The 26408-nt window shown below is 37.6% G+C and overlaps 1 protein-coding gene across 11 annotated transcripts in view; it reads right to left on the bottom strand.

The window, feature by feature from the left end:
- The window catches only part of KIAA1217 (KIAA1217 ortholog), a 323146-nt gene that overhangs the window by 210380 nt on the left and 86358 nt on the right, over nt 1–26408 (bottom strand). For 3 of the 11 annotated variants that reach the window (XR_010922379.1, XR_010922380.1, XM_067562373.1), the window contains exons 1-2: nt 18861–18981; nt 13199–13482 (exon numbers count right to left, since the gene is read on the bottom strand). Coding sequence is in view for 8 of the 11 variants with exons in the window: in XM_067562373.1 (XP_067418474.1) it covers nt 13199–13482; nt 18861–18930 (354 nt within the window). In the remaining 3 variants the exon portion in view is untranslated. Of the gene's footprint in view, nt 1–7998; nt 9700–13198; nt 13483–18860; nt 18985–26408 lie in introns of those variants that run through there. The other 8 variants (XM_067562367.1, XM_067562368.1, XM_067562369.1 and 5 more) reach the window with 6 other exon arrangements.

Below are 26408 nucleotides of genomic sequence, written 5' to 3'. Positions count from 1 at the left end.
TGGGCCTTTTTCATAAAAGAAGGTACAATGAAAGCATGAAAATTAACATGAAACATCTGTGCATTTCTTTAAGAAGATTCTTTAAGGGGCACAATGTATCTCACAACACATACTGCAAAGATTTGCTGAAATGGGGATTTTTTTCTTTTAAGAAAATAGATTTTTAAGCTCTACAATAAATGTTACCACTGTCTTTGTGCTTCAGTTACACACTCCTTAACGGAGGTGTTTAAATTGTATATTTTTAAACATGCCATTTCTGCACATTCCAGATAAGGAATGATCCTCTCTTTCTGAACAATACCAACTGAGTGCTATTTAAATCAACTACCTTATGTCATCCAATTATGTATTTATTCAGTCTATGAAACAGAAGTGGCATTTATTTTTACTTATTCTAATCAGAGTCAAATATTTGTTCCCTCTGCAAGTAATTTATTGCTAATTACAACAGACTGATGTATGATATTATGTAGAACAAAAAACAGAGTTAGCAAGAATAAATGGAGTTGAAAAATAATGCTTGCAAGCACAGAGAGAAAAAAAACCTCAGGGCATGTGCACACATGCCCAAACGTCAGAGTGTGTTGCTAGACTTCACTACCAGCACGTCCACAAAATAGCTGTGAGCTGCTGGACAGACATTCTGGCTATTAGTCTGGCAGGAAGTACACCAAGCAAGGCATAAAATTTCAGTCAAGTCATCATTTCTTTCAAATATTTAGCTTCAACTATTTTATTATCAGTATCTAGATGCTATGGTGACTGATGTGTTACAAGTATGACAGGTAGATAGATGCCCCCTTCACAGGGACTCCACCCACATAAATCTAAGCAGGGGTGCAGTCTTCTGAGTAGCCTTAAGTGGTAGACAAGACTCTACTGGACTCTCATGGTGACTCTCCAGGAGGATATGTTCAGTACTAGAATCAATAATGTACAGACCATGGAAACAGCCTTCATACTAGTGAGCAAGACACCCTGGGGCTCAGCCTTTCTGTCCCACTAGTCTTACTGCTTTCAGATGCTCCTCAGGAAGTCTCTGCTACTCCTAGAGGATGACTCCAGTCCCAGGAGATTCTCCTCTACTTGGGCTAGAGATAAGGCCTGGTGCCCTGGAAAAAGACTCTTTGCAGAAGGGGAATCCTTACCAAGCATGGCCTGCAATGTGGACAAGAAGCCTCACAAAGGCTTTTCCTTGCCCCACTGCTTATAACCATTGCCTTTGGTTTGATGTGGAAAGCTGATCACCCAACTAATTTCTAGAGCTGATCAAAATATTTGTCAGGAAGCGTATTTTTATTTTTGACATAAAATGGCTTTTCAAAGTATGTGAAACTTTTTGCAAGTTTTTTCTATTATTCAAAATTTTCCACTGTTTTGTCAAAACAAAAGATTTGTTGATATTCAAATTGTTGTTTTTTTTCCCCTTTTTGTATTTTCCCCTTTTCTAGTCATGGAAGGAGGGGACTTCCAAGAGTGAAATATTTTCATTTTGATTGGAATTAAAGTGAATCAAAATGAGGGTTTATATATTGAACAAAATCAAAATTTTCTGAACAGGATCAAAATGAGTATTTATATTCTGAACTGAATCAAAATGAAAAAAATAAATTTTTTACAAAAAATACTGTGAAAAATTTCAAAGGAAACAAAAACTTTTAGTTTCCTTTTAAATTTTTCATGGGAATTAACTGCCAAATTTGACCAGCTCTACTCATTTCCCATATAATAGACAACCAAACAGCTGTCAGACACATAGTAATATCTTTCAGTCATTACCATCTTAGCCTGGACTTGATCTAGCAGCGGAGAGGTTAAACGCTCTATATACCCATCACCCAGGAGCTAGTGCCCCAAAACGTGCCTCTTATGACTTGATTGGTTTCCTTCCATAGTCTTGTGCTACTCTCAGTTACTTTTATTTTACGCTTTCTTTTGTGGCTCACTCCATGGGCTTGTGTTCATGGTCAGTTAGTGTGCAGCAATCTGAGGTGTAAAGTTACAGCATTCTAGCCAGCTGTGCATTACATCACAATGAGGAGGTTGCTACAATGCACTAGAAGTACTGTGGTGCAAGTTGACCTACGGCTGTTGCAAACAGCAGCAGGGTGGTGCACTGTACATTCACAACCTGGCTGGCTGTGCGTTAAGTCTCCATGTGGACAAGTCCCATGTTTAAATGCTACCAAGTGGAATGCAGTAATGTTTTAAGTAAGAAGTTGGGATAAAGAGGGGAAACATTTTTCCTTTTATTAAATCACTACATGCCACTTGCAGCACAGGTGCTATACCCTAGAAGTTTAGGTTATTTAATCTAAATATGAACACAAAGGAGGAGATAGGAAGAAGAGAATGGGCTAGAAATTTCAAATTCTACAGAATCAGGTCTAATGGTACTGGTAAACACATACAAATTATATCGAACATAACAGAAGGAATCCTGAATGTTCAAGGATAAAAAACTACCTTAGGAGCTAGAAAGCAAAGAAAAGGATGAAATGGACAATGTTCATGATTGCAAAAGCTTCACAGTGGGGGTACCTCAAGGTTCTGTACAAGATCTCATGTGGTTTAATATCTTTATTAACGATCTGGAAATGGGGTGAGTAGAAAGGTAAAATTTGCAGATGACAAAGTTACTGTGGTTAGTTGTGACCAGAGAGGGCTGTGAGGGGCTTCAGAGACACCTAAGCAACCTAAGTGAATGGGCAACAAGATGGCAAAAGAAATTCAGCGTTGATAAATGCCAAGTTATGAACATTGGAGGGAAATATTTAAATTACTTACACACCTTACAGGGTTCTAAATTAACTGTTTCAAGTCAACTAAGGAATCTAGGATTACTGTAAACAGCTCAATATAGACTTCTGCTCAATGTGCAGCTGCAGTCATAAAGACTAACACCCCACCTTTAAAAAGATATTACAGAGCTAGAGGGGTTTCAGAGAAGAACAATGAGAATGATCAATGGTCTGGAAAAATGCTCAGATGAAGAGAGATTGAAAAGAGTGGGATAGTTTACCTTAGAAAGAAGATGAATAAGAGGGGATATGATAGAAGTATGTAAAATAATGAGTGCTATAGAGAAAGTAGATCAGGAACTTCCGTTCTTTCTGTCTTACAGCACAGGAACAAGGGGACAGTCAATTAAATTAAAATGTGAGAAATTCAAAACTACTAAAGAAAATACTTTTACACACAACATGTAATTATACTATGGAACTTGCTGCCATAGGATGTTGTTGGGTCAAGAACTGAACAAGATTCAAAAAGGGATCGGACATTTATATGTGTATCAAAAATATCCAGAGCTGTCATAATGAATAATGATACATTTTTGGAAGGGATATTAAACTTTGTGCTTCCGGGTTTAAGCCAATCTCTATCTATGAGACATTAAGATAAGAACTAATGTGGGAGGAAGTGGGGGAGATTATTCCATCGGCCTACTCTGGTGTTCTCACAGCTTCCTCTGAAGCACCTGGTATTGGCCACTGTTGCATACAAGATATTGGGCTAGACGGACCTTGGATTAGATCCAATATGACAATTCTTGTACTCAAAAATTTTTTAAAAAATTGTTTAAAACAAAAACCCAAACCTTGAAGACTCAGTGGCAGTGCATCAGGCAGCCAGTGAAAACCTTCCAATACTACAATTAACTAACCTGTGTTTGCTCAGTGATTACAAAGAGAATAGGTTGCTGGTGAATGAATAGGGTCACTGAGGTCTTTCATAAGGGAGACCACACAAAATGCAGTGGTATGGAAGGTACTTGCCCAACGGTGTAAACAAACAGTATCACTACCTCCCCCTGCAAAGAGCACTCACTTCAAAGGACAATGCTTTGGTTTGTTTGGTGTGCTAAAATGCAAAAACTCACTTCATTTCTAATTCTGTATTGGTGCAATCAATCAAACCATGCTGTGTTAAATTTGAGAGAGTAAATGCAACAACACAGTCCTGGAGAGACTACAATTGCACTAGTGGGTGATGAATGCAATGTTTAACAACAGTGTGGTTTCAGCTAGCTTATTCATAAGAAGAGAAAGGAAACTGAAAATGCCCTTTCATAAGAGATTTGCTTGAGTTATTTACTTTTGCTCTCCTAAACACAGCTCTGAAAAGGATTTTCACATCACAGGGATTAGTGTTAAATTGAGCTGGCTGTTCTGGTGAGTCCAACTCAACCTGCTTTGTTTAGGAAAACAAATGAAAAATGCTGTTATACAATAATGGTCAGAAGACGTGTGAGGTATGTTTACTTTGCTAATGACTGACGTGAATATAGGTCCCACTCCCATGTGATCATATGAGAAGACCATTAAAAAAGTCCCGTGTAAGGTCAATGGGACTACTCATGTGCATAAAGTTAAGCGCATACATAAGTGTTTGCAGGATCAGCATCAAAGATACAGACAATGGTTCTAATTAGAAAAGACATTACCTTTTTCTATACAGTCACTTTTCCATCTACTACCTCAAAAATGCTTTGTATTCCATGCATTTGAATTGAATTTAAAGGGGTTTCCCTATTTTTTCCTATATATGACCCTATTAAAAGCTGTCCATTGTTGGCTAGCATGTTCTAGATCAGTGGTTCTCAATCTTTTTTCATTTGCGGACCCCTAAAAAATTTTGAATGAAGGTACGGAACCCTTTGGAAATCTCTTGTCTGTATACACCGTTGAATTCTGTTCAGTCAGTTTTCAGTCTAAGTCTTTCGCTGATCCCTTAGACATAGTCCGCATACTCCTCAGATTGAGAACAACTGTCGTAGATAGCTCCTCTGTGCTCAGTCTTCCCTATTCTTCCAAATGAGCTTGTTCCAGAGTATCCAAATGGAGCAGTTAGAACAGAAGAGGTAGATCTCTTCCTCATCCAGCCCTCAAACTTACAGTACCCTAGTTAGTACAAGGACACCCAGAAATTGCCATACTGGAAAACATCAATGGCTCACCTACTCCAGTATTCTGTCTCACACAAAGGTACAAGGAAATCCATAATGAACAATTATGCAATTTTCTGCCAACAGAGGAATTCCTCCACAGTTATATGTCCTCAAACAATTTTACTGGGCCAAGGTGACTGCCTGCTTCTAATTAATCTAAGATGATTAGCGAATTCAGGCTGTAAAATAAATAAATAAGTATAACCAAGGTACAGAATAAGAGTTTTTTTAAAAAGTGCATTGCGAATGCAAAACATCAAACAGTCTCCTTTTAAGTAGCTGAGCTGCTTGTTGAACAGGTAGCCCTTAGTGAGGGCAAATGCTTCTAACATAAAAAGCCTTCCCTGTTATAGTTGTTTTTATTCTTTCCAGGGCTATTTCTTGTTTGCCATACAAACCTAAAGAGAAATTTAAACGTTGGTTATGATATCATTTTTCAGTATGGTTTTGAGGGGAAATAGCTTTAGTAATAGTTTTTGAACGATTGAAAAAGAATAGTTACTTTATCACTCTCAACTGACAAATATTAATGAAGAAACCATATACTGTAAATATTATAATGGCAGCAGTTATTTCTACGTCAGTTAAACTCCACTTACGTTACTCATGCTTTTATTGCTAATGGTTTAACATGTTCTAGAGCAGTGTACATTTGCTCAGTACTTCAGTCTCTTACTTTTACAGTATGAGTGAAATTAAAAAACTTTCACTCATGCTTTGTACTCAACATTTTAACCCACAGTAAATCCACTTCACTACATGAATGAAATGCTTTGTTCATAGTAATGATTTGTATGCATGGTGCAAAGGGAGATGCGCAGAAGCGGCATGGATTTCCTCCTTTCTCCTGAAACCAGTAAAAGCTGCCTCCACAAGTTTGTGGCTCTGTCAGTTCAGAGGGGCATGGTGAGGCCAGAGGGGGCAGGACTGACTGCTCTCTGCATTATCCCTTTTAGTGTGTGGAAAAGTACCGTGCAAGATAATGCTGTTCCTGTCAGAAATACGTGAGTGGAAAGAACCTCGACACTTTGGAAAGTGCTCCACACTTGGGAAAGCACTCCACACCTCAAGGTGGTGTTAGGAGGCAGGCACTGGTGGAGTTCTGATGACAGCCCAGCCTCTAATGTCTACAGTGCACTTGAGCATCCATGACATTACAAACCTGGGCTTATAATTGCTGAACCCGGGTCTCACAGATTTAGTAACTTGTCCCTACTGCACTACACAGACCTTCTGACTTGAGTCTGTGGTTTGAGCTGCATCCACACTGCAAAATCACAAGGGTTGGTTGCAAGTCACAGTGGGACTCGGGCTCTGACCCACCCCCAGCAGAGTTCTAGGACTCCGGTCCTGAGTGCTTGCTGGCCCAAGTCATACTGATTTGTGGGTGGACAGAAGGGGGACTTGGGCTCAAACCTGAGTCAGACCCCAGGCTTAGCATGCAATGTAGACGTACCCTAAGAGGGATTAAACTGTCAGATTTATTTACCATAGTATGTTCTCCACACTGGGCAAGCCTGAAAAGATCAAAATTGTGCAACTCCTGCCTATGAGATATAAATTAGTAGGCCTGTTTTTGGTGACACAAAAAATAATAATCAGCTAAACCAAAAGGGTTTTTTTTTTTGCTAGAAATTGTAGCAGGTATATATGTCATTTTTTTCATACCCTTTCCACATCATCAACCAGCAATTAATGCAAATATGCAACTTCATTTGACACATTGTTCAATAGTGCATATTTTAATATTAAAAATGTAATGCAGACTTTAAAAAACATTTAGGCTGCAAATTAATTCAATAATATTCCGTTAATAAATATTTCCAAAGATTTAACTCAGTGAAAAACAAAATAGCTGTGTAATAAACTAATACATATAAATATAAATGTAGTTAAAGATATATTTTCACCTTTTACTCTTCTCAGACTCATTCCTACTTACTTTGGTAATAATACTTGTTCGCAGCAAGTTTATTTTAACCTGCATGATCAAGTAATGCAGAATGTCAAGAGTTCTTTATACACTGGTTTTTCAACTGGAATCAGATAAAGTGTTTAAAACATTCCACAGCCTGCTCATTTGCTAAATCCTACTGAGGGTTTACACTGAACTGATCAAGTTTCTATCTTGAGTTTACATTTCACAGGTGTTTTTAGACTGAACCTATGATCTTTCTGTCTTCAAATATCTATGCTTGGATAATAATTACTCAAACCCCACCCTTCCCTACTTTTAAGATAACCTTGTAGAGGTAAGGCTGCTTCAAGTAATTTTATCACGGCAGTGTCAATGAGGGAACCCCTTCCCCAGAGTATAATTGTTTACTTCGTCTAACTTGTTGATTGATGTAAACACAAAAGCGGTTACAGCTAAGCACAAAGAGATTTTATTCTCTCTTAAAACACACTTAAAAAAACCAGCACCATGGTTTTATCCCCAAAACCACAGAGATAAAGTAGAGTTTACTTGTGCTATTCGATTTTCCTCCAAACACTGTTGTTTACCTCCTACCAGGCCTGTTTACTCAAGACAAGCATTTAAAAAAAAATCATACTCTCAAGTTACGTTGCAATACTAATGCATAAAAAGTACTTCACTGCTTAATTCTATCATTTATCATCATGAAATAAATGCTTCTGCATTTTGCTGTTTTGAAATGGTGGAATAAATGTAGTTGTCATTTTAATGTCTTGTTTTAACAGTTAAAGGAGACACATCTGGCAATAATCTACAAATAAATATAGTGTCTCAGTTCTTGGTTTCTCCTCCAAAACACTACCTAGAACATTTTTGAAGCATTATTCATATAATCAACATAATTCATTACATTGCCTTTCAAATTATTCAGAATTCTCAGTTCATTCAAAAAACAGCTTGTTTTAAGAAAAGAAAAGAAAAGAAAAGAAAAAAAGAAAATATACCATGCCAGAAAGCTGAGTTTATTGATTCAGTTCTGCTGCCAGGAGGAACAATGCAGTAAAGCAGACTTCGGCATTTCAAAAATGTTTTTACAATAAGTGCAAACGATAAAAAAGACATTTACCTAAATCTAGGATTCCACAGGTGAGGCAGGAGATAAGTTATGGAGTCCTTTTCCCTTAGTCCCAAAAGTTTTAGTTTAGATTGAATTCTGTTGTAATCCTTTAAGGTTGTCAGGTAAAATGCCCTCCATGTGTCTGCCGTGTTTTCTTTTACCCTTTTGCTGCAAAACGTTGTCATTTGCATAAAATCTACTTCTAGCCTATAGGACTTTTTGAACAACTACATGTTAAATTAGCTGTCTTGACATGCTCTTGGAAGCATGACATCATAAATCTCCATGGTTACCTTAACCCCACCTGCCTGCATGCCAAAGCTACCTGTCAGGTTCAGACCTATCACTTTGCTCCAACTGTACAATTTTTTTTTAAAACAAGCAACCCCATTTTGTAGGTACTCTGGATTTCACAACAGCAGTTTTAAAAAACATTAATAGAAGTCTAACTTCATTTGCAAATAGATTGAATTGTCCTTCAGAAAATACTGACTGAAATGCTGGGCATTGATATCTGTCCTTCCATGTCTAAAAATGTACTTGATCAGTTAAAGAAAAAAACCTACGCAGTGCCACGTGTCTCAGATTGTACTCTAAAGTTACACTAAAAACTCAAACTTTTGAAAAACTTCAACTGATATGGCTTCTACAAGTTCATTTTCTCTCCCTCGCTCCTTAACAAACTTTTTACTGGTGTAACTCGTAAAACAGGTTTACCTCAGGGATTCTCCCCCTCCCCCCTTCCTTTGGAAGAAGTTTAGCATTTTTAACCTTTTAACTGCAAATACTTTTTCATTCTCAGAGCTATTGTCTTTGTTTATATACTTCTTCCTGGCCTCCACTAACCACAGTCACTCCCTCCCCAGAGCAGGCAGCAATGTAACTCAGTGGGCTCATATGAAGAATGAGTATTCCAGTGTCAAATGTTTGGCACTAACTTCTTGGAAGATAAACACAAGTCACTCCAGAACTGGAGAACGTACTTAGTTACTTTCTTTTCATTTTTAATCTTGTTGTGGACCTTTCTGGTCCCTCCCTCTCATGAGCATGGAATATGGTCTTGACAAAGGCATGATACAGGCAGGCATTACAGAAGCTTCCAGGACACTTCTCTTCCAATATACCTCAATTCTGAGCTGCAACAACCTGCATACTGTACTATTCTTGAGACTAATATTAAATTTAATACCTAACTCTTACATAGCTTAACAAGCAAACAGAATGAGACCACTCACTATTATTTGTTATTTCAATTATAGCAGTGACCAGAGGGCCTTGTGCTGGGTGCCATATAAAGAAAGATAGCATCTGTCTTGGTGAGCTTTCTGTTTCAAGGTAAGACACTACAAATAGGACTGGAAAGACGACAGATAGGAATACACCATTTATATTGACTAACTATGTGCACAGCCGGGAATTTTCAAGTAATTAAAAATTAATTATTTTAAAATTATAAGATACAAATAAACAATATATCAGCAGTCCTCCCCTCCCCCCCAGCTTTCTACTTTGCCATTTTCAGTTGACGTTTTCCTGTATACATCATGGGAGAATCGAGGAGAAATTTAGAATGTTGTGGCTTTAACAACTGCTTCAGGAAGGGTTTTCTGTGCATAAAGCCAGTATGGGAGAAAGCACTGAGACACAGTGGAAGAAGTGGATGGTCAGTCAAGGCTGGTATCACTTGCAAAGTAGAGGGAACAACATGACATGATCATCAAAACTCATTTGCACCTCTCATGTTTCACCATAAACTACAGGCCAAATTCTCCATTGTACACAACTGCTAGTTGCAGTAGAGAGGGAGAGGGAAGACCCATAAGCCAGCCAATTAAAGCTCCTTGATTATCTGGCCAGTTCTATGCTAGTCATGGGCCCCAGGTAGAGATGAGAGCAAACTAGGGGCTGCTCCAAACTATGCCATCTGATAACGGTCCCCCAGGCACCACCTACTGGCTGGGAATACGAGTCAGTGTGCCCTGGTTGTTAAGAAGGCTAATAGCATATTGGGCTGCATTAGGAGGAACATTGCCAGCAGGTTGTGGGAAGTGATTATTCCCCTCTATTCGGCATTGGTGAGGCTGCATTTAGAGTATTGTGTCCAGTTTTGGGCCCTCCCACTACAAAAAGGATGTAGACAAGTTGGAGAGAGTACAGCGAAGGGCAACAAAAATGATTAGGGGGCTGGAGCACAGGACCTATGAGGAGAGGCTAAGGAAACTGGGCTTGTTTAGTCTGCAAAGGAGAAGAATGAGGGGGGGGATTTGATAGCAGCCTTTAACTACTTGAAAGGGGGGTCTAGGGAGGATGGGACTAGGCTGTTCTCGGTGTGGCAGATGACAGAACAAGGAGCAACGGTCTCAAGTTGCAGTTGGGGAGGTCTAGGTTGGACATTAGGAAAAAGTTTTTCACTAGGAGGGTGGTGAAGCACTGGAATGGGTTACCTAGGGAGGTGGTGGAATCTCCATCTTTAGAGGTTTTTAAGTTGAGGCTTGACAAAGCCCTGGCTGGGATGATATAGCTGAGGTTAGTCCTGCTTTGAGCAGGGGGTTGGACTAGATGACCTCCTGAGGTCCCTTCCAACTCTAATATTCTATGATTCTATGAATATCTGGAGTGTAATATATCCCAACCATGCCACTTTGACATTGGGATGTGGCGGTGTAGTAGTTGGCTATGCCTGCAAGGGACTTTCCCACACTGAAGTGCAACAGGAGTGAAATGGCCAGAGAATCTGATGTAAACTTTCAATCAATGTCTTCACAGGTGTAATAACCCATTATGGTATTTTGTATATATAATCTGTGTGTGTGTTTTTATATATAGTACTTTGCTTTTATAAAGCGTGTGTGCATATGTGTATGTAGCATGTATATGTACACACAGTAAACACACACAAATATTTTATAATTATAATATATACATACGTATATATATAAAAAGGCAAAATTGCATTACAACCTTAACAATGGAGCTTCTAGCGTATCTCCACTCTGCGTGCACGCACACACAAATAGTAAGGAATGACAATTAGCTCTGAATTGTGTATCTGAGATTGTAACACAGGTGGTTACTGCAGTGGAAACACCAGAATGTTCTGACATATTTCTATTTAAAAAGTCCCTTACCACCAAATTGATAAACTTATTTTTGCATGTTTTAATGTGGTTCTTTTTATGGTTTATGGATTTTTTAAAAAACCAATGATGAATAGATGAGATCTCCATTCCTGAAAGCACCCAGAAACATGGCCTGATCCTTTGAGAGTAATATCAAGATAATTTTGTTTTAAAGTTTACATTCATTACACATAATAAATATGTCTAGTCATCAAAAAATAGAAACAGACTATATTCACATAGATTTTACCCCCAATAAATTATCAAGTAGGACACATTTTAAACAAACAGCAAGAATGGTTACTGCATCCTTCTATAATTTATTGGCTTCAGAGAGAGATCAAGTTACAAACTGTGTAGTGCGTAGACTGTTCAAGCTAGGTTTGCAGTGTCTGCACCACTGGAACGAAATATTTACATGACTCAGAAAGATCTTATCTCAGGTCCCTTATCCCCCATTATTTAATTTGTACTCTATCTTTATCTACCACCCCGCACATTCCATACAGCCATGCAAGTTCATGAAAGAGATAAAAAGTATAATCACTGAATAAAATCCAAGACTTTGAAAGGAAGGGAGGGGCCTGTATAAAAATAGGGCATAGATCAGACCAGTTAGTACTGAGGACTTGGAGCAATCTGAGCTCACTTTCTTTTCTTTTATCAACAATTTTATTTGGAAGCACTGGAAGACTCTGATCCTAGATTCCTTGGAACAGATAGGTTGGGGGAGGATGTAGGGGAGAGAGAGAGAGAAAAGATCCCTCAGTTTTCAACAAAATGTTCTGACCTAAAGAAAGATCTCCAAAGTGGTAGGACTTTGAAAATGCTGAGCAAGAATCTCAGAAATATTAACATCCTAAACTAATAAAGAAGAGGTGGCTTATACAGTAAGTACCTTTCTCATCACAGGCACACAACTTGAGGGGCCTTTGAGGAAGAAGTATTCACAGTATGAAATAACAAATGTCTCTATATAATACATGAACAAGCATATAAATCCATGGGAAGTCGAATGACAAGGACTATAAATATATTGCTAAATTACTTTGATTTTTACTCTCAATTTGCTTGTAGCTAATGCTGGAAAAGGTACAAGCACTAAGAAAAAAATCTTTAAAAACGTTGGCTTTCCATCATTTGTTAGTCTGAGCATATTTGACACAATGTTTTTTTCACTGAACTCTACCCTTTCTCCTGGTTTGCCAGTCTCTGAATTTTGCAGCTTACTTGGCATTTAACAATTTGTACCATGAATACAGATTTTTTAAAAATCCATGTAGTGAAAAATTAATCATGGAACAAATTGTTTATTTTTCTGTAAGATTTATTTCCAACGTGTAATGCTGTACTCAACAACAGAACACGCAGTTTTGTCCTGAACAGTTTCATTCACTACATTTTCTGTGTTCAAAGGTCAGTATGGCAACATTCTCCACCTGTTCTGAGAAATACATCAAGATGTCATGTCTTCCATGAACCCAAAATCTGCTGGTATCTGCTGAAAAATAATTGCATGCAACCGAGAAACAAAGCAGTGTGAGGCACCCTTCTTAGAGACCAGTACTGCTGTCAAGATATTTGAAGAAAGCGGACACTCGAGGATGACTCCACACCATTCATGTTAGTGGATCAAAAGCAGAATGGACAGCAGATAAATGGAAAACAGTTCCAATTGAAGTAAACCTACAGTGTAGACAAATGTTTTCTTTTATGCTCAATTTAGCATTAACTACATTTCAGCCTGGACAGCCAAAAGCTGGTCCCATATTTTCATGTAAGATGGTTAGCTGTCACCGGAAGAGGAGATAAATGTTCTCTTTGACTATTCTGGTTTCATTTTTATCTTACTACAATCTGACATACAAATGCTTCAGAAAAAGGTTCTTTTCAGCGAATGGTACAAAAATGGCATTGAATAGTTTTATTCTTCCTCTTTAAAAAAAAACAAACAAACCATCCAACTACATTTATTTAGGGTCTGTTACAGTCCCATTTTTTCCTAACCAAATTAACAATTAACATTTAATTGTATAACAGTTTAAAGTATTTTATTTTTTAAAAAGCAATACATTATTTTATTTTCATACCTGATCTCTCAGCCTTTCTTGGTGTCCCATTATTGCTGTAGCATGATGAGGATATTTCTGTTTCAGATGCTCCAGAAAAGCCTCTCTCTTTCTGTCCATTTCTGATGTCTGCATTCCCAGTATTTCTTTGGAACTGCGAGGTCCACCTACGGTATGTCTGCGAGGGATGTTGCGAGTGGGCTTTGGATTGGAAGTATGGTTGTTTCCAGTAGCAAGGAGTTCTTTAGATCGAAGACATTCTGCATCATCTAATGATGTTAAATGCAAATTGTTTTTTCCCTGGTCTGAAAAAAAATGGAGGGTAATATAAGAACATAACCTTAACAGTCATATTTATAAGGAAAAAATATAGCTAGATCAATTAAAAACACAATAGTATACAGTATTTTGCTCTACATCACTGAAGGGGAAAGACATGCTATTAAGCTTTAATAAAATACATAGAAAGAATTGCTTATCACAGCTGTATTATACAATACTTAATGCCAGTCAGAAAACTGATCATTTAAGAAAGATGGTATACATCTTAACTACTGTCTGAAGTAAAAAGAAGATATGACAGAGCCTTTACTCCCTGATCTTTAAAATCTATAGGATGCTTTCCACAAGAAGAAACAGTTTTCTTCAATATGTTGCAGTACATTTAATGAGCCTGTAACTGGTCTCCTTAGGGATACCAACTGATAAAATTCCTTTGACAAAGCAGATTTGAAATCCTTAATCTTTTCAACGTGTGTATTCAACATGCTCTGAAACGCCTATGAAATAGTAAGAGAAGCACTTGGGCTTTGTTTCTGTTTTCTGACTGTAGCCTGGTTTTAAATTTCATGGATCTCACTTGGATTTTATACCTCTCTGAGACAACAGACTGGAAAATACAGCATCACTTTTTCAATAAACCATTCCTTGAGATATGAAATAAAAGCGAATTTTATGTGACATAAAGGAGAAAAAAGTCAGATAAACTTTACAACTTTAAAGTCTTCTTTAAGACCAATGACCATAGGTACTTTTGTAAAAAGACAGCCAAACACAGACGGTATGTTAATGCTAGTTTATCTGCAGGTAACTGTGTAACAAGAACCCTCCAGAGCCTGAAAAAGTGTAAGGTTAGACGTTTATTACCTAAAACCTATGAAAAATCTCCCTCTCTTTTGTCAGCAAAGGGGAATAAGAAATGGCAGTGCTGAAAAGGCCTCCTAAGTCCATTTGTAGCCTTAGTCATCCTTGTTATGCAGCCTTGAATGTCCTTATTAACATTAACTTTTAATAGACTTTAAAGGAACAAAATGTTCATCTCTTTAAATGTCTTTAATATCTTTTATTTCTATATACTGCTATTTCTCTAATAGTTCTTTATCCTCACAATACCACCAGTAGATCCTTCTAAACTCTTTCCTTTGCATATTACTGTACATTGGGAAATCAATACATTTCCCTCCTTTTATAGATTAATCAATTTTAAGAACAGAAGAGACTTTTAGATCAACTTTTGCATAACACAGGTCACTCAGTCACTCCTGTATTGAGCCCAGCTCCCCAGTGTTTGTTACCAATACCATCCTCACTTGTCTGTCAAATCCACCATTTAGGCCTCACTATGCAGTAAGATTCCCCACTGGGGGACCCCCGTGTGGAGGCCCACTGATTTCAATGGGAGTCCACCTGTGCAGATCTCATTGTGGGGTCGATAGCATGTTCTTCAGAGGAAAGGACTTTTCTGTGAGCTATCTAGCACCGTTGTGAATGCTATAGTAATAACAGAGTATGGATCATTAAACCTATTACTAGTAGAGATAGGCCTGAAATAAAACCCAAATCCACTTTGAGAAGTGTGAATTTTGTTGCTATCTTTGTGACAGGCTGAAGCAAAATCTTGAACCCAAACAGCTCCAAACCCTGGGGAAATTTAGATCTGCCTCCAGATTGAAACTTTCTGGTTCAGACCGCTCTAGTAAAAAGAAACAGTACATGAAAGTTACAGAAGGATGACTTGCTGCAGACTCAGAACATTACATCCCTTCATAGTCACAATTTCTTTTTTAACCTGTCTTGTGTACCTCTTTGGAACTGGCAATACACTTGTAGCGTAGGAGTTCAAAGCCAGTCTTTTATACTAAATTTGCCTCCTTAATGTGTTCCTTTAAGTACATGCAAAACCAAAGAAACACAAACAATGCAGTTTGAAAATCTTTAGCTGATTTTGAGTAAACCAGCATTCCTACAAGTGTGTCCAACGTCAGAACATCAAAGCTGGAGCCACACATGTTGAAGAAATGTTGGACAATGCAAATTTCCCATGTGTAACTTAATTACAGAAACACACAATCTCAATAAACTTTGTGATGATCCTTTCTGAAAACTCAAGGAGAAATCCTACCACCAGATGCACAGAGATTGTTTGAAAAAAGTGGCCAAAATGAGTATTTTGTTTGCAATAAAGAAATGTGGCTAACCCAAATGGACCCATTCTTCGAAAGGTTTCTGCAGGCTGTGCACCCACATCAATGGATCTCCAGTAAGAAGGATAATCTGGCATTTTGAATCCATCACTCACCAAACATAGACATTATCTCTCTGAACTTGTTGAAATGGAAGTGTCAGGCAAAAAGACATTCTGTATATCAGGTTGAACAGGGCCACCTAAGATGTCTGAGCATTAGGCACAAGCATGGCTATGTACATACTCTTCACATACAAACATCATAATGTAACATAATAGCAGCTGTGAGCACTTCCTTGAGGATAGAATACAGGCCTTGTCTACACTTGCTGTGGCCCATAGGGTACGTGTAGCTAGACGCCACAGTGAAAGGCAGACTGCATTCATGCTGGTCACTGTGTTGTGTAAATACACACAGCAGTGAAAGGTTCTGGCAGCTGGGAAAGGCTCCAGTAGCAGGGAGCTGCTGTAGCCTTTATCTGTTGCCTCCCCTATGCCAGAGCCTTTCTCTGCTTACAGCACCTTTCACAGCAGTAGGGAAAGGCCATGGCTGCAAGGAAACAGTGAGACACTAAACTGCTAAAAATAGAAGTATAGACATGGGAGGCACTGTTTGGGTGTGTAGAGAGCTGTGTAGGGTACATACCCTAGAGTTCAGGCATGTAGGGCACTCTACTCGCCTAAGCTACACTGTTATTTATACCGATGCTAGCTGGGGGTGCTGTGTCTGTACTCTACATACCACAAGTGTAGATATACCTTACGTGTGCAACACAAAACACAACTGAAAGTTCATTGTATTTGTAATCCTGCTTCTACATCTCATGCAAAACCTATCCATGCTCCAAAAAAAAAAAAAAAAAATCTAAAGATTCATCTGTCAGCATGAAGATACTCAGAAACATCACACCAAAGTGTTTTACCATTATTTGTTATATATGGAGACTTCCAGAAGGAACCAAAAGGTATGATGTTATGCTACCCTTTTCTAGCACTGCATGTAGGGGGGAAAGCACTCCATTCCTAAAATCATCCAAAACGTAATGGTTTTTTTCCCACACATTACTGAAAGGAAACAAATGCAAACTAACTATTATCTTTGCAGTGTCTAGGCTATGTTACTGACACGTGTCATGTGTGACATTCTTTTTATGGCACTGACAGACATGTAACATGCTACAAAACACTGCAGTCTGGTCCTACGGCTTTCTTTTGGTGCACAACCTACGCTGAGTAGGAATGGGCAAACTAATTTGTAGAAAATAACCCCCCTGCCTGAAATTTGAACCAAAGTGAACTCTAACACTTTCTGAAGCCCTGGAATGTTTGCATTAGGGATCCCCTTCCCCCAATCTCCCGCTAAATGTACTTCCCTTTCATTTCTTATTTCAGGGAAGGCAAGAGAAGGGATTGTGAATACTACAATGCACCTAGGGCACTTTAGCTCCAGAATCCATGTGAATATCATAGGGTCAGAGGCAGTGGAACCCAACAGCAAGATTCTAGTCCTGCTATTTCTGAATAGCAGAATGGGCAGGCTTTCCATACCTCAGAAAATACATATGGAATGAGAGGGCATTAAGGAAAGAATTAGCCTAACAACCAGCCCCCCACAAAACTCTGGAATGTGTAAAGGATCATCTGATTGTTCCTAGAAGACTGAATGGATTGTGGATGGGGAAAGGATACATTTATAACCCCTTGAAAAGGGGTAGGTGAGAGAGAATGTTCTGAGGACAGCAGAGGTAGAACATGATAAGTCTGTCATGCTCTTGAAGAGAAGACCTTCAAGATTAGTGGGATGCTGGACCTTCCTCTAAGAAGAGCTGCTATTATGGTGGGTGGAAGGAAGGAGAACGGGACTTGTGGAATGGCTGGGTAAAGACTTTGTGGGGACTAGGATAGTGCTTAAAAGGCTTGGCTATCTGAACTGAGTGCTTATATGAATTAAACCCAAAATTCAACATTTTCTGAAGTTCATCCACCACTACAGAAAATATAACTTAATGGAGAACAAGTTACACCATTTTTAACCTTCAAGTGGTATGTACAGGATAATCCACCATGACAATCTTTTTTGGATTAATTGTTGTGGCCCAGATCTTCCAGTTTCAGACTGACCTCTGCTTTCTACCATCACCTGAATTTCAGTACATTTTCATGAATAGCCTGAAAGTAGCGTGTTATTTCTCTTTGCAATTCAGAAACACATTTTAGTGAATATTTCCTCTGTATACATAAAGGTGCATGCCCGTGGACTGTAAGCTATCCACTGCTTACATTTTTGCTGTGATCTAGCAGAATGTCAAACAGTATTAATGGCCACGTTGGAGTTTTGTTTGTTTGTTTTATGCTTTTTCTGAGTATGCCACCTATCTGATATTCACAGATATTACTGACTTGTAATGCAATTAATACCAAAATATATTTTCAATTACCATTTATACCCAAACATATTATGATGTTTATTTTATACAAACACAGGAGCTTATATGTTTCACTGAAATCTGCATGAGAAATACAATACAATACAATATGCATGTATATTGGAAGTGTTCACAAAAGCTATTACAGCACCTATAAGAGAGAAATTTTGCCATGCTACTTGAATGTTTGAACGGAGTGGAATACCCTACATAAGAATTCATCAGGAAACTGTTTGCATTAGGTTTCAGACAAAATACAGTGCAATGGTAATTGTACAAATGCACCACAGCTGACCTTACATGAAAACCATGTTCATAATTTCTTGGCTTCATTCCAAAATAAACCCAACTGGTTTCACACAAAGTAAATTAATCTCATGACAATCTACTGTATATCTCTGTGTTCTAAAACAGGAACCGAAAAAAATGTAATCTCAATTGTGCTTCTATAAAATGAAGAGTTTCTCTGCTTCCGCTGTTGGAGTATAGAGCATTTAAAGGCAGCTGATAGTATTTATCCTTCCCTAGGGAAGTAACATGCTCCATATCACATTGCTTAGTGTGTCACAAAATGTGACAATATACATACTATCTGCTTTAGCTATTAAATACAAATCTCTTCTAAGAGAAAGTTAAACATAACCCCCCTCCCCCCCCCAAAGTATTAGGCAAGCCTTCAAAAGTCACATGCACAAGAAGCACACTTTTTATTCCTTCTACCTCTAGTTATAAAAAGCAGCAATGAGGGACGTGTTTAAATGCAACTCCATCTTTGCCTGATTCTGTTACTTACCCTTCATCTGTCTGCTGTCTGTTGAACAAGCCAGGCACAGCTCAGATTTCTGGCTTTCATTTTCCTCCATTGTCCCTACCTACTTCACAAGCTTCCCTTGCAAACTTTTAAACTGCAGGTTTAAAAACTACCAGAAGCAGCCTCCAGGAGAAAAAAAGAAAACAATCCTCCTCTACAGTACAAAGTTCCTTTAAAAAATGAAGTGCATTCCAGAAGTACAAGTATCCGTTATGGAATGGTGGGCAGTACTTTTAGAGACTGCTGCTGCTGCTGCTGCTGCTGGAATAGTCCCTGAGCCCTTCTCAGTGAGGGCCCCAACAGGTGATGGTCTTTTCTGCGGGAAAGACTCTAGCTGGCTTGTTTTCCACTGCTCCCAACTACAGATATACTGCAGCCAAGTAGCATTATGAAAGGGAACATTTCAAACAAGATTATAGGCCTGAATCTCAGCTGGAATCTGAATCCTTAGTTTTTTAAATCTCTGTCATGGGACAAAGCCTTTTCACAGAATATTTTTTTAAACACATAACCACTGAGCCCACAAACATCCTGATAAATACTCCTCTTTTTTAATGTGCGGTTTAAAAGTAATTTACTATGTAAAACTGAGGGATTTTTTTTTCTGTTGAATACTTCCAAACTGCTAAAAAACCAAGGAGAATGTAATTAGAATATATAAATCCAACCTTAGTGAAGCCAATAGAACTACGGTGAGCAATATGTAAGATGGAAATTTGGCTACGATGGAATTTGAAGAGAAAATGGTCAAAGATATACAAATAAACATCAAGAGATTATTTTTGAGATGATTAGAAGTTGGAAGCTTGCATGAGATTCAGTAGAGCCACAAGATCATGAGGCAGTAAGAGGTGATTGAGGAAGATAAAGATGTTGCATCAGTCTCCACCACAGATAATTTTGGGGAGCATACCAAACCTGAGCCTACTCTTAAGGTAATAAAACAGAGATGTTGTCAGAGATTGAGATGTGAAAGGAAGAGGTGCTGGAACAAACTGATAAATTAAGGAACAACAAGCCACCAGGAACAGATGGGAAATCTATCCAAGAGTTCTGAAGGAAATTAGGAATGAAGAAGGGATAAGGTGCTAATGAAATAATGCAATCTCTCAATAAACTCAGATACTGTTCTGGAGCACCAGAAGGTAGTTAATGGTGTAGATATCTTTTTTAAAAGAGTAACCTAAGAATTACATACAAGTAAACCTCACTTTAGTACCAGGTAAATGTTTGAAATAATGACAAATTGAAAATAATAAAAAAATAGAATTACAGAACACACAGATTATCATGATATGACAGGGACTAACATGGCTTCTAGAGAGCAGAAAACATATCTCGCTAATTTGTTAGAATTTTATTGTCTTCTGTTCTGTGTAGGTTCTTATACTGCACTCATCACCATAATATCTGAATGCATTTGAGTTGTGCATTAAGCAACATGACTAACATTTGTCACATTTCTCTGAGCATGTCAAAAAATAGTGGATAAAGAACAATCTGTTAAACTTTCTTGGACTTTCAAAAACTTTTAACAAAGTTCCTAAACTAATAAGAAAATTAAGTAGTGGTAGTGTGAAGGAAACCATGGATTAGAAAAAAAGCTAAGAAAAAGAAAACAAAGATTAACAAAGAAATAGTAACAAAAAACCAAACCACCCCCTCCAAAAAACCAAATTAACAACAACAAAACAGAAAACAAATGGCCAGTTTTCTGAATACCAAAGGGTAACAGTAATGTGACACAACGTTCCACACTGAGACAAGCATTTCATATAATATAATTGTTAATGAGTTGGGAAAGCGTGTGAAGAATGAGGTGGCAAAATTTGTAGATGACAAAAAATTATTTTAGTTAATCAAGGAGGAGAAGCCTGTGAGGAATTCAGAGCGAACTCACCAAGCCAGATAAATGGCCAACATGATAGAACATTAAATTCATTTCTGTCAAATGCGAGATAAAAGCATATTGGAAGGACTCATTTGAACCACACGTGTGCACACACACCCTCCATTGGGTTCTAACCTGTAACTTATCAGAAAAAAGTCTAAGACAACTCAAAGGATACTCTGCTATATGTGCAACATGAGTCAAAAAAGCAAACATAAATATTAGGCTGAATAAGGAATGCAAAGGAAAATAAGAGTGAAAATATTATAATGCCATTAAATAAGTCAGAAGTTTGTCTTCATTGCAAATACTGTGTTGATTTCTAGACAACCCATCTCAGAAAGGACAGCAGAAATTGAGGGGATTCTGAGATAGGTGATGAAAATTATTAAAAATATGGAAAAACTTCCCTATGAAAAGAGATTGAAAAGACTGCACCCTGTTCAGTTTAGAGAGGAGACTAAAGGATGGGATAAAGATATGTAATACAATTAATATAACACAGAAGGTAAATCAGGCCATCCAATTTACTGTCTCTCAAGGAGGTATAAAGGCAAAGCCCATAAAATATATGGGAAAATTCCTACTGACGTCAATGGGCTTTAAATAGATGAAACTGAAAGACAACAAATTTAACACCAAAAAAATAGTTTTATATATATAAAAAGACCCTGGGGAACTCACTACCACAATATATCACTAAGATCAAGAGTTTTGCAGGATTCAGAAAAGGATTGAACGTTGATATGTATAACTAAAAAACCAACCCATGGTTACATTAGATGAGATTTAAAAAAAAAGAAAAAAAATTGATAAACCTTCATGCTTCAAGGCATAAGCCACAACTCTAACCAACAGAGGTCAAGGAAGGAACTTCTCCTATGCACAAGTTCTTCCTTAATTACCCACTTTAGGATTTGTTCCCCCTTCTTCTAGGCAGCTACTACAAGTCTCTATCAGAGGAGACAGGATAATAGAATAGATGGATCACTGCTCTGGTTCAGCATAAAAATGTTTATGTTCCTATTGTTTGAATATTGCAAATGTCAGTCATTTATGGAAAAAGAATTGCCCCATCCTTACTGAAAAACAGGGAATCCAACCCAACAGATCTAGGGCACCTGGCTGAATCAAAAGGTCATCTGCACTGGCCCGGCACCCCTCTGCAACCCTCCTATCACCTATTGGGAGATGAATTGTTAAAGTATCTCTCACAGGATGCAGCTTCCTCTAGAACTCCTTCTTAAAGGCTCACTATCCGTAGATTTGCCATAGGAGAGACACAGACCCAACTAAAGAACTCTCTGCAAAGTTTGAGGAAGGTGACGTGAAGGAGACTGACTTCTCTACTCCACCCACTACCCAATCCAAAAGAAATTTGCTCCTGGAGGTTCTCTTCTGTATGTGTATCTGGGTGAAATAGTCGAGCTCCCAATTTGGATTTTTATACAGAGAAATTTTGTAAATTTTTATAAATCCAATACAGAAATTCAAAGAACACAACTCCCCCAGTAGTCACCATCATAGTAAGAGACACTCCAAATCCTTTGAGTTCATTACTATTAACAACTGAAAAATAATCAAAACCACTGTTCTTTTACATGCTCTGGATTAGATCATATTCACATATTCTCTTATTAAAACTACCTACAAATATTTATTTTGTTTCTTACCAATGATTTTTACTGAGTCTTGGAAACTGGCAAAGTTCCCAGAAACTCAGAGTAGCACACAACATGTCCACATAGAAAAGATGAGAAAAGCAATCTAAATATTTGTACTGCTGTTTAAAATTTCCAACAGAGTGCTAATTGCTCTGAATAAAATTATTCTATAGCAGCCCAGCAATTTAAAGAAACCATATAGTGAGATGTACAGTATTTCTACTGCAGTATTTTTATTGACTCAAAGTTATACTCCATCTACTCTGACTTTTGCATAAATTAGGCCCAAAAGTTATGGCTGTCCCACCTAACTGAAGTTGACCTGTTTTTTTAAATCACATATTGAAGATACATCTTGTGTACACAGAGAGAAGATAACAGAACTCCAAAAGGGGCAGATAATGTGAGCAAGAGGGAAGAATTAGTCAAAGCAGGTAAGTTCCACTCACTCAGAATGGAAAACTTTAAGAGTCTTCAGGTTAGTAAAATGAATCTTCCATCAAGTTAAATGGGCACCGAGACAACATTAATATGCAGAGTTTGACCTATACAGCAAATAAACCAAGGTCTCATTGGCTTTGCAGCAGCATTACTTGGCAATCGCCATATAAAGATGAGATTTTTTTTTAAACAATCCTGCCATGTTCTAGGTACAGACTTTCCTTCAGCTTTGGATATGCATGTTTTCTTGTTCTAATTTTCTTTTAAACAAATATGTCCATTGTAATCAATACCATAACATTCAACACCACAATTTTTGAATGCCGCCCCACAAAATCTTCCTCTACAGAACACCCCAGTGCAGTGATACTCTACAGGACCTTTTTCCTCCCTATGTCTGCTTATTGGAATCAATCCTCAAAACTCAATTTAAACATTACACCTACCAATCACCTCACAAGGTAATGCTAATAAAACATCAAAACCAGCAGCATAAAGACCATTAGCTCCGACTGGACAGATTGTTATCCACAATGAGCCATTCTGAAACAAATTCATGAGCACAATGTAAAATGCAGAGCACACATTAACACATTCATCATTTCAAAATATAGACAAAACAAGGGGCCCTTCATTCATATTTGAATTTTTCATTTAACCAACACTCAGCCAAGCCAGTATCCATCTCTATGTTCTTGTAGCCTAATATTTTATTCTACAGTCAATACAAATGCTCCAAGTGGAAGTACAGTTCTAATCATTGTGACGGAAGTAAAACCTGCAGCCCTGCAAACTTCTGATGACATTAAGATACCAAGGTAGCTGGAGAAGATGAAGAATTAGCAATTTTTAAAGAGGTGTTTTAGAAAGCTGACCAAATAGAGACCAGTTGGCTGAGGTAGTGGTGTTTGGACTAGAGCGATGTGAATCTTGGTGATTTTGGGGCACAGGGATTTATGCATCTCTTTTTGAGTTTTAATTCACATGGGTTTCCATCAGCAGAGTTTTGCTCTGAGTCTGGACAAATCCACAAAGCCAAACTCATTCTAAACTGCCAAGTTTTGCCTTTCAAATAGACATGAAGTGAAGCCTGCAGCTTTCAAATGACTTCCATCCAAAGACATATATCACCTTAGATATGCTTGAAATTCCACCCAAAATTACTAGCAATTTAAGAAAATCATACATTTGATTTTTCCTGGATTTCAAAGAATAAGATGTTGATAACATGTAAAATCTGGACCTGCAATGATAAATTTTCAGTTTAGTAGATGTGATTAACTTTCTGTATAGCACGTGCAGAATTAAACACACTATTCCTATTAATAATAGAAGATACAAATTTAAGGCTCCAAATACACTAGCATGCTGAATATGTACCTTCAAACTGTTAAGCACAAAGCATACGTCATCCACCAGGAAAGAGAGCTATGAGATAATAAAACCATAATGGCAGATAATGATTTTGTGGTGATTAAACTATTTTTGACATATACAATTACTATTTTTGATAGTGTAACTTAAATGAACTCCCCCCCGGGATGATCACAAAATCATAGACAAAATGATTCACCAGTTCACAGCATGCAAATATTAACTTTGCTTATCTATGGGGCCTACAATAAAAAGCAATTCTTTTTAATTACTGTATTCAGATCTGGGGCTATCAATATTAAAAACAACACATGGGTCTAATCAGGAGAACAGAATATTCACCTTTAATTATGTTTAAATTTAATGGTCCAGAACTTCTTTACTTAAAATACTTTTGTTTTAGTGTGAACATAAAAGTAACAGTAACAACTGATGAGCTCAGTTAGTAAAATGTATATTATACAACACTGGTTAAAGTGGTTACTCACATCTGAAAAAACTTCAGAGTTAACTATTAATAGCTATATCACAAGGTATCTTGACATGTCACACAGACACCTTAGTTATTGTGAAATAGTATAACTCTTGGCAAATATATTGTACGGTTACTCAAAATTAACTAGCCCAACAAGGCACATCTGCACTAGAGAAACACAATCAACGGTATACCTTTCCGAGTAATTTACGACTAAACCTGAGAAATCCTGTTCTTTTAACCCTATCTGTACAACATACAAGCAACATATATTTATACTCCACATTCAGGCAACCTAAAACATATACAGTATTTGGGTTTGAATAGTGCCCCCCACATTTTGTTTATTTTAAGACAAACATATTTATTACAAAGAAACAAATTAAATACTAGTAAGGCCTGAATCTGTGAGGAGAAGTCTATAGGAGATGAGCCAGTCACTTTCCAGGATTAGGCCCATGCTGCAGTGTTTGTCTAGGCCATTAAACAGTCAGCAATTGTTTCCACATAACCTTGAGGAATTGAATAGCTGAAGACAGATACAATTGGATACTGAACACTTCAACTATAGGGCACTGATACAAATCTGGTCATTCTTGGTAGTAAACAAAAGTCACTCTTACCAGACAGATTCAGTAGATTAGATTAAGTATGAGAGGAAAACAACTTTCAGTAACGATAATAAACTGGACTAAAAATAGGATCACTTTACAAAAACTATGCACCTGTTAGCACTAATTTCTTTCTTTATTAATGATCTCTGCAGAGGAGCCTGGGGCTGAATGGGCTTGGAAACTAAACTGCTTTCATATTTCTAGAGGTCATCTTGCCTGCTCAGTGCTGAGACAAACAACATGGGGATGTTTATATGCTTTGGTACCTATTCTATGGTTTGGGAATGAACACCACCATGTGGACCTAAATTCACTCCTAAAAGAAAATGACTTGTGTTCAAGTAATGTGCAATGTTAAAGTTGTGGACATTAAACCACACAAGCAAAACTAAACAAAAAAACCAGTGAAGTCTATCAACATTAGTTCACCAACAGTATTGCAATGGAAAAATGGCTTTTTGCCCATAAATTTTAAGATTAAACTATTTCTGATAATGAGATATGTTACAGATTAATAGATTTTAAGGCCAGAAAGAACCACTGTGATCATCTAGTCTGACCTCCTGCATAACACTGGCCATAAGACTTTCCTGAATTAATTCCTACTTCAAGTCCAGTATATGTGCTTGAGCTAGAGCATGTATTTTAGAAAAACATTTGTGAGACTGGCTGACCAGGTCATGCTAGAGTGTATTCAGGTCAATTCACTTGTGTATTAGATCAAAGCGATTGTAAATGAATAAGTGTTTTGGGTGTTTAAACTTCATAAAACTCATGGGATGTTACATGCATTGTTTTAGCTTATGTGTTCCTGTCGTAATGTAATACCAAACATTTACATGGTAAATACCCTTGTAGCTAAATTACTCATCAAATAAACCTGGTGAAATGCTAATGAAGGAGTTTATCAGAAAAGGTGCTAAATCCAAAACAAATGGCCATTGTGGTGATGACCTGAAATCAGAGACTCAAAGTGCATTCCTCACTCCCATCAAAGGAAAAGCCCACATGGGTAGAGACACCACCAGCTTGCTTTCTGTGCCAAGACACTATAAATATGGATTCAAAGAA

This window comes from Emydura macquarii, unplaced genomic scaffold (assembly GCF_026122565.2).
Source record: "Emydura macquarii macquarii isolate MOO-44397 ecotype Brisbane River unplaced genomic scaffold, CSIRO-AGI_Emac_v2 contig_2422, whole genome shotgun sequence".
In the NCBI taxonomy this organism is placed as follows: domain Eukaryota; kingdom Metazoa; phylum Chordata; order Testudines; family Chelidae; genus Emydura; species Emydura macquarii.
The sequence above is the reverse complement of the archived record's forward strand: the minus strand, read 5'-3'. Positions and strand labels throughout refer to the sequence as shown.